Source organism: Colobus angolensis, unplaced genomic scaffold (assembly GCF_000951035.1).
Source record: "Colobus angolensis palliatus isolate OR3802 unplaced genomic scaffold, Cang.pa_1.0 Scaffold77, whole genome shotgun sequence".
NCBI lineage: Eukaryota > Metazoa > Chordata > Mammalia > Primates > Cercopithecidae > Colobus > Colobus angolensis.
Genome location: NW_012121487.1, coordinates 2,374,546 through 2,391,983, shown reverse-complemented (window position 1 = coordinate 2,391,983; position 17,438 = coordinate 2,374,546). Strand labels below are relative to the sequence as shown.

Sequence of the window (17,438 nt, the reverse complement as noted above, 5' to 3'; positions counted from 1 at the left end):
CAACATGACGAAACCCTGTCTCTAGTAAAAATACAAAATTATCCGAGCATGAATGTGTGTAATCCCAACTACTCGGGAGGCTGAGGCAGGAGAATTGCTTGAACCTGGGAGGTGGAGGTTGCAGTGAGCAGCAGTCATGCCATTGCACTCCAGCCTGGGCAACAAGAGTGAAACTCCCTTAAGTTTCAGTTGATTTTTGACAAATGTGACTATTTCAATGGGACAAGGATAGTCTTTTCAACAAATGGTGCCGTAACTACTGGATATCCTTATGGAATAAAAAGATCACTGACTTTGTTTCATACCACATGAAAAATTTAAATGAAAAAAGATCATACACCCCTATGAAATTTTGGAAATAATAAAACTTTTAGAAGAAAAGGAAAAAATCTTTAAGACCTTGAGGGGTGGTCAAAGATTTCTTAAATAGTATAGAAAGCAAGGACCATTTAAAAAAATTTGACCTTATCAAACTTTAAGACTTTTGTTCTTCAAAAAACATTATTTAAGGCTAGACTTATGCCTGGTGGCTCATGCCTGTAATCTCAAAACTTTGGGAGGCTGAGGCCAAAGGATCATTGAAGCAATACTCTGTCTCTATGAAAAAAAAAAAAAAAAAAAAAACACTTAGGGAGGATGTCTCCAGATAATCACTTGAGCCCAGGAGTTGGAAACCAGCCTGGGCAACATAGTGAGACCCTGTCACAAAAAAAAAAAAAAAAAAAAAAGTAGAAAAATTATCCAGGTGTCCTGTCTCATGCTTGTAGTCCCAGCTACGTGGGAGGCTGACGTGTGAGAATCCCTTGAGCCTAGGAGGTTGATGCTGCAGTGAGCTGTGATTCTGCTGTTGCACTCCAGCTTGGTCAACAGAGCCAGACTCTGTCCCTTTAAAGAACAAACAAACAAGGCTGGTTGTGGTGGCTCATGTCTGTCATCCCAGCACTTCAGAAGGCTGAGGCAGGTGGATCACTTGAGGTCAGGTCAGGAGTTCAAAACCACCCTGGCCAACATGCTGAAACCCCATCTCTGCTAAAAATACAAAAATTAGCCAGGCATGGTGGCAGGCACCTGTAATCTCAGCTTCTCAGGAGGTTGAGGCACAGGAATCCTGTGAACCCCGAGAGGCGGAGGTTGCAGTGAGCCAAGATTACACCACTGTACTCCAGCCTGAGTGACAGAGCGAGACTCCATCTCAGAAAACAAACAAACAGAAAATATTATTTAAGAAAATGAAAATGTAAGCCACAAAGTGAAAGAACCCAATAAAAATAATCGGCAAAATATCTGAATAGAATTTTCTCAAAAGAATGCATATGAATTGCCAGTAAGCTCATGGAAATATGCTCAACATCAGGGAAATCCAAATTAAATTTATAAATGAGAACATGCCCACTAGAATGATTAAAAAGACTGGATAATACAAAGTCTTGGTAAGGATGTATAGGATCTTTTTTTTTTTTTTTTTTTTGAGACGGAGTCTCTCTGTGTCACCCAGGCTGGAGTGCAGTGGCCGGATCTCGGCTCACTGCAAGCTCCGCCTCCCAGGTTCACGCCATTCTCCTGCCTCAGCCTCCCGAGTAGCTGGGACTACAGGCGCCCGCCACCTTGCCCAATTAGTTTTTTGCATTTTTTAGTAGAGACAGGGTTTCACCGTGTTAGCCAGGATGGTCTACGATCTCCTGACCTCGTGATCCACCCGTCTCGGCCTCCCAAAGTGCTGGGATTACAGGCTTGAGCCACCGCGCCCGGCCAGGATGTATAGGATCTTTAACTCAGTCATTGATGATGGGACGATAAAATAGAACAATCATTTTGGAAAATTTTCTTAAACATACATTTACTTGATTTAGTAATTCTAGGCAGGTGCAGTGGCTCGCACCTGTAATCCCAGGACTTTGGGAGGCCAAGGCAGGCGGATCATTTGAGGTCAGGAATTCGAGACCAGCCTGGCCAACACGGTGAAATCCCGTCTCTACTAAAAATACAAAAATTAGCCAGGCATGGTGGCAGGTGCCTGTAGTCCCAGCTACTCAGGAGGCTGAGGCAGGATAATCACTTGAACCCAGGAGGCAGAGGTTGCAGTGAGCCAAGATCACGCCACTGCACTCCAGCCTGAGTGACAGAGTGAGACTCCATCTTAAAAAAAAAAAAAAAAAAAAAAAGATTTAGTAATTCTAGTCTTAGGTATTGACCCAAGAGAAATGAAAATATGTTTACACAAAATGTCATGTGCATCCATGTTCATAGGATATTTTTTCTTTATGGCTAAAAACTGGAAACAATGCAGATTTCCAGGTGAATGTATAAAGAAATTATGGTATATTCATTTAATTCAGTTGTAAAAAGAAATATGTGAATAGTAAAAAGGAACAGTAAAAAGAAATGCGGCAATGTGAATGATTCTCAGATTTATGCTGTGTGAATGAAGCTGTACAATAAAATGCATATTCTATCTTTCCATTTATATGAACTTCTAGAAAAGCAAACTTAATATATAATAGGAAGCAGATCAATTGTTTCTTCTCTGATGCTGTGGATGACAGGCAATTTATTTTCTTGGAAAGGACACACAATAACTTTTTAGGGTGACAGAAATGTTCTATATATTGGTTATCGTGATGGCTACATGGTAAATTTTTCAAAACTCAAAAATGTATGTATAAAAAACATGCATTGAACGTTATGTGGTACTTTACCACAATGAAGTTAGTTTTGAAAATAAGTTACATCTAAAATTTATGCATCATGTCCTAGACTACCAAGAAACATAAATTGGCAGGCCAGAATTTGTGAAGATAGGAACAATTCAAAAATGAAGTGTGAGGTATTAATAGCTCTAGGTAAATGGCTCAGGAAGGAGGCTTCAAAAGTGTGTACCCATTTTAGGATTCTCTTTTAAAGTAATATTCATGGATTAAATGCATTGGTAGCTCTGAGTAGTTGATGAAGGGTTAGAGGAGATAAAAATAATTCCAAGATTTTGATCCCAGGATTCGTTCTGTTGATTAATTATGTCCTGGTCATTGGAGATAAAAAGTGATTTTGATGAATACAGTCACGTTAGTGGACCAAACATTGTTTGAGAGTTACATACATTAAACCACTAATTTGAAGTGTGATTAGTGTTAGGAAAGGAAAAAGTATTATGATAATTCTTAATAGGGGACCTAAATTAAGAGTGAGGAGGATGCTTCCTGGTCAGGTAAATAATCTTTCAGGAAATTATGTCCTCTCTGTAAACTAAAAAATGAATAGTCATTAAGCAGATGAATTTGTGGAGAAAGATTGTTCCAGGTAGAGAGAAAGGCACACTCAAAGACCTTGAATCAGGAAAAAGCATGATGAGTTTAAGAAACTGAAGTTTATTATTACTGGAATTAAGGGTCTAAGATAATGAGATTGAGGCTGGAAGAAAAGGTAATAATAATTTTCAAGTTGTTTTATGTGGTAAGAGCCTTTTTAAGAGTTGTAAGCAGAAGCTGAAACCTGATAAAATTTGTGGGGTTTTTTGTTTTTTATTTTTAGACAGAGACTTGCTCTTGTCGCCCAGTCTGGAGTGCAATAGCATGATCTCGGCTCACTGCAACCTCTGCCTCCCAGGTTCAAGCAATTCTCCTGCCTCAGCCTCACAAGTAGCTGGGATTACAGGCGCCTGCCACCAAACCTGGCTAATTTTTGTATTTTTAGTAGAGACGGAGCTTCACCATGTTGGCCAGGCTGGTTTCAAACTCCTTACCTGATCCACCCACCTCAGCCTCCCCAAGTGCTGGGATTACAGGCGTGAGCCACCTTGCTGGGCCTTTGTGTTTTTTTTAAAGATCACTCAGGCTGCTATCTAAAGAATGAGTTGGAGGATGATGAAAATAGCAGCAGGAAGAACAATGTTTCAGTTGTCTGTTGCTGCCTAACAAAGCACCTTGAACTTACTGGCATGAAACAATAATAATCAGCTATCATCTCCCAGGTTCTCAGGATTGCCTTCCTTTGGTTGTAACTGCATGGTGGTGAGCTAAAGTCATCTAAAAGAATTCCTTATTTTGCCAGGCAAGTAGCTGTAATTCCAACACTAACTGTAATCCCAACACTTTGGGAAGCTGAGGTGGTTGGATCATTTGAGCTCGGGAGTTTGAGACCAGCCTAGGCAACATGGCAAAACTCCATGTCTACAAAAAATACAAAAAAGTAGCCGGGCATGGTGGTGCATGTCTGTAATCCCAGCTACCCGGGAGGCTGAGGTGGGAGGTTCGCTTGAGCCTGGGAGGTGGTGGTTGCAGTGAGCTGAGATTGTGCCACTAGGCTCCAACCTGGTTAACATAGTGAGACCCTGTCTCAAAAAACAGGCCGGGCACAGTGACTTACACCTGTAATCCCAGCACTTTCAGAGGCCGAAGCGGGCGAATCATGAGGTCAGGAGATGGAGACCATCCTGGCTAACACAGTGAAACCCCATCTCTACTAAAAAATACAAAAAAAAGTTAGCAGGGCGTGATGGTGGACGCCTATAGTCCCAGCTACTCGGGAGGCTGAGGCGGGAGAATGGCGTGAACCCAGGAGGCGGAGCTTGCAGTGAGCTGAGTTTGTGCCCTGCACTCCAGCCTGGGCGACAGAGCGAGACTCCGTCTCAAAAAAAAAAAAGGATTCTTTATTCCAATATCTAGTGGTTGATACTGGTTGTTGGCTATGACCTCAGCAGGATCTTTTGGCCAGTATGCCAACTCATTGCTTGGGCTTCCTTACGGTTTGGAAGTTTGAATCCAAGGGCTTGTGGCGAGGCCAGGGTGGGGGCAGAGAGTGAGGGTAAAGAGAGAGAGAGAGAGACCTTTTCTAACCTAACATTGGAAATCATCACATTCTTCCACTGAATTTGTTTGCTAAGGCAAGTCTTCAGTGGCAGCAGAGAGGGACTAGACTACAACTTGATAGGGAAAGCATCAAGTGATTAATGGACATACTTTAATAGCCCCACAAGGAATTACGCTATTGCTTCACGGCAGGTAGATAACATTACCTTAGTCTCGGTGGCTGCAGTAGAAGAAAGGAAAGTGGACAGGTTTAAGAGTTTAAACTAATAGAAGACAGAATTTTATGATTTGTGGGGAGGGTGAAGGAGCAAGAATAAATGATGTGGCCTGAGCTTGGATAACCAACGTCCTGCCACATGATTGATGGTCAGTATACATAACGTTGAGTAGTTAGCTTTATGGTATCATTAACTGATGTTGGGAATCTGGAGAGAGGAGCAAGGTTGAAGGGAGCGAAAATGAAATGAGATGTGAATATGAGTTTGAGAAACCTGTGAAACATGCAAAAGTAGACAGAAGAAAGGTCTATTCAGAAAATAGGAACTCAGTGGTCATCTGAATATAGATGATAGTTAAAAGAATTGCTAAAGAGAGAATAGAGAGTGAGACAGGAAAAAAGCATAGACTGGAGAGTTTTTAAAAGCTGTAGCATTTAAAGGTTGGAGAAAAGGAAGGGGTCATTTTTCGTTTTGGTAATTTTCAGATAAAACTGAAGATTGGTATGAATATTTAGAAGTCACTTACATACTGATGATAATTGAGACTATGAGAATAAACATGTTCCCAGTGGGAAAGTAAGTATAAAAGGTAAATAACAAGTACTCTGTATTGAGGACCTCCACAGTTAAATTTAATGGAGTTGCAAGTAATTGAAAGTTAATCAAAGTATATTATAGAAATAGTATAGGCAGGATTTTAAAGAATTGTGATATCAGATATAGCTGAGAGTCTGAAATTTTTTAGTTTTTTAAAATTTTATTATTTTTCTAGAGACAGGGTCTTGCTCTGTCATCCAGGCTAGAATGCAGTGGCGTGATCATAGCTCACTGCAGCCTCAAACTCCTTGGCTCAAGCAGTCCACCCGCTTCAGCCTCCTGAGTAGATAGGACTACGGGTACAGGAAACCACACTGGGCTGATTTTTATTTTTTGTTGAGACAGGGTCTCAGTACGTTGCCCAGGCTAGTCTCGAACTCCTGGCTTCAAGTGATCCTTCCACTTCAGCCTCCCAAAATGCTGAGAGTACAGGTGTGAGCCACCATTCCTGGCCTGAAAATGTTTAAATATCAAATTGAGGCAAGGGTCTATAGGCCAGAGTTGATGATAAAATAAAATAAAAAAAAATGTCTTAAAAATTTAGACAAGGCTATTGGATATTATTTGAAGAAAGTTACTGGTAATTTGAGAAAAAGTTCATAGTCTGATGATATTGGGATCTAGAATGCCTGCGGCTAATAAAGGATTATCTAGTATAGTTATCACATTTAGAAGTCATATAGATAAGAAATCCATTAATTAACTTTGGAGAAGTATGACCCATGAATAATAGTAGTAAACTAGACAGCATGGGAAGTGACTTATTTTGAACTGATTTTTAAATTATTAGTATTTTTTGAGACAGAGTCTCGCTCTGTCATCCAGATTAGAGTGCAGTGACTCACTGCAGCCTCGATCTCCCAGTCTCAAGCAATCTTCTCAACTTGGCCTCATAAATAGCTGAGATTATAGGTGTGAGCCAGCATGCCTGGCTAATTTTTTTCTATTGTTTGCAGAGACAGCTTCTTGCTATGTTCCCTAGGTTGATCTTGAATTCCTTAGCTCAGGAATTCCTCCTGCCTTGGCTTCCCAGAATACTGGGATTACAGACATGAGCCACCATGCCCAGCCTTTATCCAACATTTAACTTTTAAGTCCCTTAGCTTAACTGTACCTTAATTTTTTTAATTTATTTTTTATTTTTGACCTTCATTTTTGAAGAATTAAATGTTTTTTCTTTCTACTCCTTACTTCAAAGTGAGAGTTGTTCTTTTTTAATTTACATATTATTAGAGAAATATAGGCCAGTTTTTGTTTTATCTTGTTGTAATAACCTTTTTCAGGAAAGTAAACCATCAGTTTACCTATGATGTGTAATCTTGCTACAGAAAATAGAGCAGTACTCCCTTTTACCTGTGTAAAAACTTATTTAAATAGCTAGCTGTGTCCAATTTTGCCTATGTGTGATTTATTGTCTCTTTCAGTAAACGGAGTTCCCTCTCGAAGTCCAAGATTAGTTGCTTCTGGGGATGACTCTGTGGATAGTCTGCTGCAGCGGATGGTACAAAATGAGGACCAAGAGCCCATGGAGAAAAGGATTGATGCTGTGATTGCAACTGCCTCTGCACCACCTTCTTCCAGTCCAGGCCGTAGCCACAGCAAGGACCGAACCCTGGGAAAACCAGACAGCCTTTTAGTGCCTGCAGTTGCAAGTGACTCTTGCAATAATAGCATCTCACTCCTCTCTGAAAAGTTGACAAGCAGCTGTTCCCCCCATCATATCAAGAGAAGTGTAGTGGAAGCTATGCAACGCCAAGCTCGGAAAATGTGCAATTACAACAAAATCTTGGCCACAAAGAAAAACCTAGACCATGTCAATAAAATTTTAAAAGCCAAAAAACTTCAAAGGCAGGCCAGGACAGGGAATAACTTTGTGAAACGTAGGCCAGGTCGACCTCGGAAATGTCCCCTTCAGGCTGTCATATCAATGCAAGCATTCCAGGCTGCTCAATTTGTCAACCCAGAATTGAACAGAGGTGAGGAAGGAGCAGCATTGCACCTCAGTCCTGATACAGTTACAGATGTAATTGAGGCTGTTGTTCAGAGTGTAAACCTGAACCCAGAACATAAAAAGGGGTTGAAGAGAAAAGGTTGGCTATTGGAGGAACAGACCAGAAAAAAGCAGAAGCCATTACCAGAGGAAGAAGAGCAAGAGAATAATAAAAGGTAATTCCTCATTTAACATATTATCTGAGTAGAGGAAACTAGCTTGGAACAACTATAATGTAACTCTGTAGCTGAATTACTAATTTCATCTTATAACCTTTCACTTTTTACTATATGAGACCATTTCTTTTCAAAAATTGTTCTTATATATTGCTTTTACAAGTTATAATTAAGAACCAAAAAGGCTAGGCGCAGTGGCTCACACCTGTAATCCCAGCACTTTGAGAGGCTCCTCACTTGAGGTGAGGAGTTCAAGACCAGCCTGGCTGACATGATAAACCCTGTCTCTACTAAAAATATAAAATTTAGCTAGATGGGGGAGTGCATGCCTGTAATCCCAGCTACTCAGGAGGCTGAGGAGGGAGAATTGCTTGAATCCAGGAGACTGCAGTGAGCCAAAATTGCACCACTGCACTCCAGCCTGAACGCAGAGCGAGACCCTGTCTCAAAAACAAACAGAAAAGAAGCAAAGGGCAAGTAACAATCCACTCTGAACCCACTCACTTTACAGACAAAGGAAATCAAGGCCCAGAAAGATTATGTATTTTATCCAACATAGAGATGTGTGAGCTCTGTGATCATTTTATGTGCGTATCACATTTTGCTTATCCATTCATCCATTGATGGATACCTGGGGTGTTTCCATGCTGTAACACTGCTATGACAGTGGGTATACAAATACCTCTTTCAGACCCTGCTTTAACCTTGGATATATTCTCAGAAGTAGAACTGCTGGATCATACGACATTTCTATTTTTAATTTTTTAAGGAACTGTCATACTGTTTTCCACAAGGGCTATATCATTTTACATGTACAAAGATTTCAGTTACAGTGCACAAGGATTTCAGTTGCTTTACATCCTCACCAACACTTGCTATTTTCAATTTTTTTTATAGCAGCCATCCAAATGAGTATGAAATGGGCATCTCATTGTAGTTTTAATTTGCTATTCCCTAGTGATTAGTGACAAACATATTTTCGTTTCTTTTTTTTTTTTTTTTTTTTTACGAGTCTCACTCTGTTGCCCAGGCTGGGGTGCAGTGGCCGGATCTCAGCTCACTGCAAGCTCCGCCTTCCAGGTTTACGCCATTCTCCTGCCTCAGCCTCCCGAGTAGCTGGGACTATAGGCGCCAGCCACCACGCCCAGCTAATTTTTGTATTTTTAGTAGAGATGGAGTTTCACCGTGTTAGCCAGGATGGTCTCGATCTCCTGACCTCGTGATCCGCCCACCTCGGCCTCCCAAAGTGCTGGGATTACAGGCGTGAGCCACTGCGCCCGGCCTGGCAAATATCTTTTCATACGCTTATTGGCTATTTGTGTATCTTTAGAGAAATGTCTACTCAATCGCTTTTTCAATTTTTGATTGGGTTGTTTGGTGTTGTTGAGTTTTAGCAGTTCTCAATATATTCTGGATATTAGTCTCTTATCAGGCATATAAGCAAATATTTTCTCCCATTCTGTAGATTGCCTTTTTACTTTGTTTATGCTGTCTTTTGACATACAAAATTTTCTGATATCTATGAAGTCCAATTGTCTGTTTTATCTATAAAGCTATGGTAATCAAAACCGTATGATAGTAGCATAAAGAGAGACATATAGACCAATGAAGTAGAATAGAGAGCCCAGAAATAAAACCTTGCATACATGGTCAGATGATTTTTGACAAAGATGCCCGAACCATTGAGTGGGGGAAAGGACAGACTTTTTAACAAATCATACTGGGAAAACTGGATATCTGCATGCAAAAGAATGAAGTTGTAGTCTTACTGTAAACCATATACAAAATTTAACTCAAAATGGATCAAAGATATAAATGTAAAATCTAAAACTATAAACTCTTGGCCAGGCGCAGTGGCTCACTCCTGTAATCCCAGCACTTTGGGAGTCCAAGGTGGGCGGATCACGAGGTCAGGAGTTCGAGACCAGCCTAACCAACATAGTGAAACCTGTCTCTACTAAAAAGAAAAAAATTAGCCAGGCGTGGTGGTGTGTGCCTATAATCCCAGCTACTTGGGAGGGTGAGGCAGGAGAATTGCTTGAACCCAGGTGGCGGATGTTGTAGTGAGCCAAGATTGCACCACTGCACTCCAGCCTGGGTGACAGAGCAAGACTCCTTCTCAAAAAAAAAAAAAAAAAAAAAAAAAATGGCTGGGCACAGTGGCTCACGCCTGTAATCCCAGCATTTGGGAGGCTGAGGCGGGCGGATCACGTGAGGGTCAGAAGTTCGAGACCACCCTGATCAACATGGAGAAACCTCTTCTCTATTAAAAATACAAAATTAGCTGGGTGTGGTGGCACATGCCTGTAATCCCAGCTACTCAGGAGGCTGAGGCAGGAGAACCCCTTGAACTGGGGAGGTGGAGGTTGCAGTGAGCTGAGATTGCGCCATCACACTCCAGCCTGGGCAACAAGAGTGAAACTTTGTCTCAAAATAAATAAATAAAAATAAAACTGTAAACTCTTAGGAGGAAATATAGGACAAAAACTTCATAGCATGGAATTTGGCCATGATTTCTTAGATGTAATAACAAAGGCACAGGCAATAAACCATTTTTATTTTTATTTATTTACTTTTTTTTGAGACGAATTTTCACTCTGTCACCCAGCCTGGAATGCAATGGCATAATTCCCACTCACTGCAACCTCCACCTCCAGGGTTCAAGTGATTCTCCTGCTTCAGCCTTTTGAGTAGCTGGGATTACAGGTGCGCGCCACCATGCCTGGCTAATTTTTGTATTTTTAGTAGAGATGAGGTTTCACCATGTTGGCCAGGTTAGCCTCTAACTCCTGACCTCGGGTGATCCACCTGTCTCAGCCTCCCAAAGTGCTGGGATTACAGGCGTGAACCACCACACCTGGCCCATATTTAATATTTTTTAATGAACCAATTCAATGTTCATAATTTATAAATGGCTTTTCTTAATGTGGCATGTTCACTCTTACTCATATTCTCTATCATCTCTCCTGGTGAATCCTGGATAGAGAGGTTTTTTTTTTTTTTTCCATCTACCTATATAAAAATAATTGCTTTTTTCTAGAGAATATATTTTTTAATTTCAGGAGCAATACACGCTGGTAATAAATAATTTAATGAAACTAGTAGTTTACTGATTTAAAAGTAAAAGTCTCTTTTCACATACTCTCCCTTCCTCTTATCCCATTTTTCTCTCCATGGATAATGCTATTAACAGTACATTGTGTATTCTTCAATGCTGACAGCTTGTCATCAGAACATACAGAATTACCTTATACCATGGTAGGAATATATTATAATTTATGTAATTACACTGTTGTGATTGACTAGATATTGCTTTTTTATATTTAGTTCTTTATGTCGCTTATGTAATACTGAGTATTAGCTATGAGTTAGAGGTTTAATTTTCTTTCAATATTATTCATTAGAATTTAGCCATTCCCAACTTATTTGGAATGATACATTTATCATATACTAAGTTTTTGTTGTTGTTGCTGTTGTTGTTTTTGAAATGGAGTCACCCAGGCTGGAATGCAGTGGCACAGTCTCGGCTCACTGCAACCTCTACCTCCTGAGTTCAAGTGATTCTCATGCGTCAGCCACCCAAGTAGCTGGGATTACAAGCATGAGCCACCATGCCCAACTAATTTTTGTGTTTTTAGTAGAGACGAGATTTCCTCATGTTGGCCAGGCTGGTCTCAAACTCCTGACCTCAAGTGATCAGCCTGCCTTGGCCTCCCAAAGTGCTGGAATTACAAGCATGACTCATCACACCCAGCACTAAATTCTTTTTTTTTTTTTTTTTTTTTTGAGACGGAGTCTCACTCTGTCGCCCAGGCTGGAATACAGTGGCACAATCTCGGCTCACTGCAACCTCTGCCTCCCAGGCAAGCAATTCTCCTGCCTCAGCCTCCTGAGTAGCTGGGATTACAGGCACACACCACCACACCCGGCTAATTTTTTTGTATTTTTAGGAGAAACAGGGTTTTACCATATTGGTCAGACTGGTCTCAAACTCCTGACCTGATGATCCTCCCGCCTCAGCCCCCCAAGGTGCTGGGATTACAGGCATGAGCCACGGTGCCCGGCCATTCTAAATTCTTTTTTTGAGACAGAGTCTCGCTCTGTCGCCCAGGCTGGAGTGCAGTGGCACGATCTCGGCTCACTGCAAGCTCCGATCCCCGAGTTCACGCCGTTCTCCTGCCTCAGCCTCCCAAGTAGCTGGGACTACAGGCGCCCGCCACCTCGCCCGGCTAATTTTTTGTATTTTTAGTGGAGACAGGGTTTCACCGTGTTAGCCAGGATGGTTTCGATCTCCTGACCTCGTGATCCGCCCGCCTCAGCCTCCCAAAGTGCTGGAATTACAGGCGTGAGCCACTGTGCCCGGCCTCTAAATTCTTATATATTGTTAGATCTCAGGGTCTTTTCAAATATTTTTATATTCTTTTCTATCAGGATATTTTGGTATCTCTGTCATAACAGTTTAATTATTGAAGCTTTAAGACACTGACAAGGAGGATGATTTCTGCATTTACTGTAGTTTGAGACATCTTGACCATTTATGTGATGAAGGGTCGTCTTTAAAATGTGCTTCAAGAAAAGGCTTTCATCAGCCTGGGTAACATGGTGGAACCCCGTCTTGAGTAAAAAATACAATAAATTAGCTGGGCGTGGTGGCGTGCATGCCTGTGGTCCCAGCTACTTGGGAGGCTGAGGTGGGAGGATCACTTGAGCCAGAGAAGTGGAGGTTGCAGTGAGCCTAGATTGTACCACTGAACTCCAACCTAGATGACAGTGAGACTTCATCTCAACAACAACAAAAAAGGCTTTTGTTTAGGTTAGCCTTTCCATTCCAGCAAATTCTAGTATCATGGTCAGCAAAATTAAACACATACTTTTTCACAAGATTGTATTCGGAGATTTGAAGAGATTATAAAGAGAAAGATAAAATTTATGCCCTCAAGAGATTGTGTGGGGAAGGACATGACACATTGAGTTCCCAGAGACAGCAACAGTTTTTCAACTTGTTCTAACTGGAGCTTACACTAGTACTTGTTATATAATATGTATTCATTTATTTTTTCAATTAGTATTTGTTGCAAGATTATTATGTTTCATGTACTTAGAATTGATACAGTGGTGGGTAAATCCAGAAACTTTTCCTACCTTCATGGATCTTAACCATCCAAGTGCTATTATGAAGAGTTACTTAGAGTTATAAGAGTACTGTATATGATAGAAATAACTTAGTTTCCCAGAACAAGTAAGGACTATACTAAAGAATGTGAAGAATAGGCTCCATCTGTTATTTAAAGGAGTGAGGAGAGAGCAAACACTTTAAGTCTGAAAAGGCATGATAGTTTCAGGCAAGCGAAAGAAACCTTTTGTGGTCAAAACATGGAGTAGAGTAGCATGGGATACAGATAGAGGTTGTAGGGATCAGATTGTGCCAAGAACCTTGTTTGGTATATTAAAGATTTTAGTCACTGTTGATTAATATTAAACCAGAATGCACAGGAATAGTTTAATGGTTATGAGGTGGGCTTCTAGGCTCAGAAAACCTAGGTTCAAATCCTGGTTTTAAAAAGAAAAAGGTATATTTTTAAAACACTTATAAATTATTCCTGTAAAAAATAAAATCAGGCCAGGTGTGGTGGCTCACACCTGTAATCCCAGCCCTTTGGGAGGCTAAGGCAGGAGGATCACTTGAGGCCAGGAGTTCAAGACAGCCTGAGCAACGTGACTGGCTGTAGCTACCCTATCTCTACAAAAAAATATTTATTTGTTTATTTATTAGACAGGGTCTTGCTCTGTCACCCAGGCTGGAGTACAGTGGCACAATCTCAGTTCACTGCAACCTCCACCTCCCAGGCTCAAGTGTCTCCACCCCCATCCCTCCCTGCTAGTGGCTGGTGGGCGCCACCAGGCCTGGCTAATTTTTGTGTTTTTTGTAGACACGGGGTCTCACTATATTGCCCAGGCTGGTTTCGAACTCCTGCACTCAAGTGATCCTCTCGACTTGACGTCCCAAAGTGCTAAGATTACAAGTGTGAGCCACCGCACCTGGCCCGTCTCTACAAAAAATTTAAAAATTAAATGAGCGTGGTGGCTCATGTCTATGGATCTAGCTACTTGGGAGCCTGAGGTGGGAAGATCACTTACACTCAAGAGGTTGAGGCTGCAATGAGCTGTGTTCCTTCACTGCACTCCAGCCTCAGTGACAGAGTGTGACCTTGCCTCTAAAAATATATATATTATTATTATTTTAGAGACTTTGTCTCTAAAAATACATATATACTATAGTGAGACTTTGTCTCTAAAAATATATATCTTATAATAATGTATAACATATATAAATATTATATATATGTGTATATATATATATTTTGTTGTTGTTGAGACTGCATCTCTGTCGCCCAGGCTGGAGTGCAATGGCTTGGCTCACTGCAACCTCCACCTCCTGGGTTCAAGTGATTCTCCTGCCTCCACCTCTGGAATAGCTGGGATTACAGATGCCTACCACCATGCCCGGCTAATTTTTGTATTTTTAGTAGAGATGGAGTTTCACCATATTGGCCAGGCTGGTCTCGAACTCCTGACCTCAAGTCCGCCCGCCTTGGCCTTGTGAAGTGCTGGGATTACAGGCATGAGCCACCACGCCTGGCTGAAAAAATAAGAGCTTGCTAGCCACACGAGTAGTCTCAGCTACTCTGGAGGCTGAGGCTGGAGGATTGGTTGAACCCAGGAGTTTGAGACCAGCTTGGGCAATGGCAAAACCCTATCTCTAAAAACAATTTTATGAAAATAGGAAATTAAAAGAACAAGTGAATGAGCCTGAAAATGGTATTGAAAGAATATAAAACATATACCTTAAATTAATAAAATAAGGCAAATGTGTAATAGTAAGAGTCACTTTAAGACGAAAGTTCTTTGAAAACTAACAAAATAGACAAACTTCTGGTAAAGCTGATCAATAGGATGAGAAAGGGAATAATTAGGGATTTAAGAAGAAATAAAGTGTATATAAGAGATTAAAATTTTACTACTGTAAGAACTTTAAGCCCATCAAATGGGAAAGCTCTGTTGAAACAGACATGTTCCTAGAAAAATATAATTTCAACAAAACACTCAAAAGAAATTACCTGAGCACTCCTATTGCATAAATTGAATCTATTATTTTTATTTTTATTTTTTTTGAGACGGAGTCTCGCTCTGTTGCCCAGGCTGGAGTGCAGTGGCTGGATCTCAGCTCACTGCAAGCTCCGCCTCCCGGGTTTACGCCATTCTCCTGCCTCAGCCTCCCGAGTAGCAGGGACTACAGGCGCCAGCCACCTCGCCCGGCTAGCTTTTTGTATTTTTTAGTAGAGACGGGGTTTCACCGTGTTAGCCAGGATGGTCTCGAACTCCTGACCTCGTGATCCACCCGTCTCGGCCTCCCAAAGTGCTGGGATTACAGGCTTGAGCCACCGCGCCCGGCCGAATCTATTATTTAAAGTCTTCCCCGAAGGACAGCATCAGACCCAACTTTAACTTCTACCACACTTTAAAGAAAAATATTACTCCCGTCTCATTAAAGAGAATATGGACTGCAAATGGAAGAGGATACACCTAAAGAGAATACTACATAAACAGGCCAGGTGAGGTGAATCACAACCATAGTCCCAGCACTTTGGGAGGCAGAGGCAGGGGTATTGCTGGAGCCCAGGGGTTCAAGACCACCCTGGGCAATATAGGGAAACTCCATCTCTCTTTTTTTTTTTTTTGAGACGGAGTCTCGCTCTGTCTCCCAGGCTGGAGTGTGGTGGCGCGATCTCGGCTCACTGCAAGCTCCGCCTCCCGGGTTCCCGCCATTCTCCTGCCTCAGCCTCCCGAGTAGCTGGGACTATAGGCGCCAGCCACCACGCCCAGCTAATTTTTGTATTTTTAGTAGAGACAGGGTTTCACCGTGGTCTCGATCTTCTGACCTTGTGATCCGCCCGCCTCGGCCTCCCAAAGTGCTGGGATTACAGGCGTGAGCCACCGCGTCCGGCCGACGGGAAACTCCATCTCTATAAAAAACTTAAAAATCAGCCGAGTGTGGTGGCGCATGCCTGTAATCCCAGCTACTCGGGAGGCTGAGGGAGGAGAATTGCTTGAACCTGGCAGGCGGAGGTTGCAGTAAGCTGAGATCATGCCACTGCACTTCAAGACCCTGTCTCAAAAAAAAAAGCTTTAAAAATCAGCTGGATGTGCTGATGTGTTCCTGTAGTCCCAGCTACTAGGGAGGCTGAGGTGTGAGGGATTACTTGAGCTTGTCCAGGAGGTCGAGGCTGCAGTGAGCCATAATCGTGCCACCACACTCCAGCCTGGGTGACAAAGTGAGACCCTGTCTCGAAAAGCAAACAAAACCAATAAGAGACAAACAAGAGAATACATAACATAAGCTAAGTAAATTTTCTGTAAAGGTAATACCCATATTACCTTCATTCAAGAGTTGACCATATACTTTCCCTGTTCATAAACTCCTTTTCTTGCCAGAATCTATAACCAGTCTCCTGACTTTTAAGGTAACCACATATTTACCTTTTAAAATACTATTTATGTGTGCAGGTCTAAACAATACAGCTTATTCTTCCTGAATTTCATGGAAATCTAATTATACAGGTTGGGTGCCATGACTCATGCCTGTAATTTCAGCACTTTTGGAAGCCGAGCATGTGGATCACTTGAACCCAGGAGTTTGAGACTAGCTTAGGCAACTTGGCAAAACCTCATCTCTACTGAAAATACAAAAAGTTAGCCAGTTGTGGTAGCACACACCTGTAGTCCTAGCTACTCAGGATACCAAGTCGGAGGATCACTTGAGCCCAGAAGGTAGAGATTGCAGTGAGCCAAGATCACATCACTGCATTCCAGCCAGGGTGACAGAGTGAGACCCTGTCTCAAAAAAAACAAAAACAAACAAAAAAAATTAATTATAGAGGACATATGCTATTGTGTCTCACCTTTTTTTGCTCAACATATTCATGTTAAATTATGTATGTTATTGCATCCTGCTGTAGTTTTAATGTGTTGTAATTCATTGTTTGTGTGTAATACAGTTCTTCCATTTTACTCTTGGATTATTTTCAACTTGAGATTATTGCCCAAAAAAACCTGCTTTTAATATTCCTCTAATGTCCACTGGTGGATATGGAAACTAATTAAAGCATTTTGTGTGTGTGTGTATATATATATATATATGTGTGTGTGTGTGTATATATATATATATATGCCAAGATCAGCTCAGTCGGGGGGACCCTTAACCCAGTGGCACTAGAGGAATGAAAGACACACACACAGAAATATAGAGGTATGAAGTGGGAAATCAGGGGTCTCACAGCCTTCAGAGCTGAGAGCCCTGAACAGAGATTTACCCACATATTTATTAACAGCAAGCCAGTCATGAGCATTGTTTCTATAGATATTAGATTAACTAAAAGTATCCCTTATGGGAAACAAAGGGATCAGCTGAAATAAAGGGATGGGTTTGGCTAGTTATCTGCAGCAGGTGCATGTCCTTAAGGCATAGATCGCTCATGCTATTGTTTGTGGTTTAAGAACACCTTTAGCCTGTAATCCCAGCACTTTGGGAGGCCGAGACGGGCGGATCACGAGGTCAGGAGATCGAGATCATCCTGGCTAACACGGTGAAACCCTG

General features: G+C 41.6%; 1 protein-coding gene across 2 annotated transcripts in view; it reads left to right on the top strand.

The window, feature by feature from the left end:
• Positions 1-17,438, top strand: part of ASH1L (ash1 (absent, small, or homeotic)-like (Drosophila)) — a 251,011-nt gene that overhangs the window by 139,253 nt on the left and 94,320 nt on the right. For both annotated transcript variants that reach the window (XM_011928346.1, XM_011928345.1), the window contains exon 5: positions 7,042-7,783. In XM_011928346.1, coding sequence (XP_011783736.1) covers positions 7,042-7,783 — 742 coding nt within the window. The remainder of the gene's footprint in view (positions 1-7,041; positions 7,784-17,438) is intronic.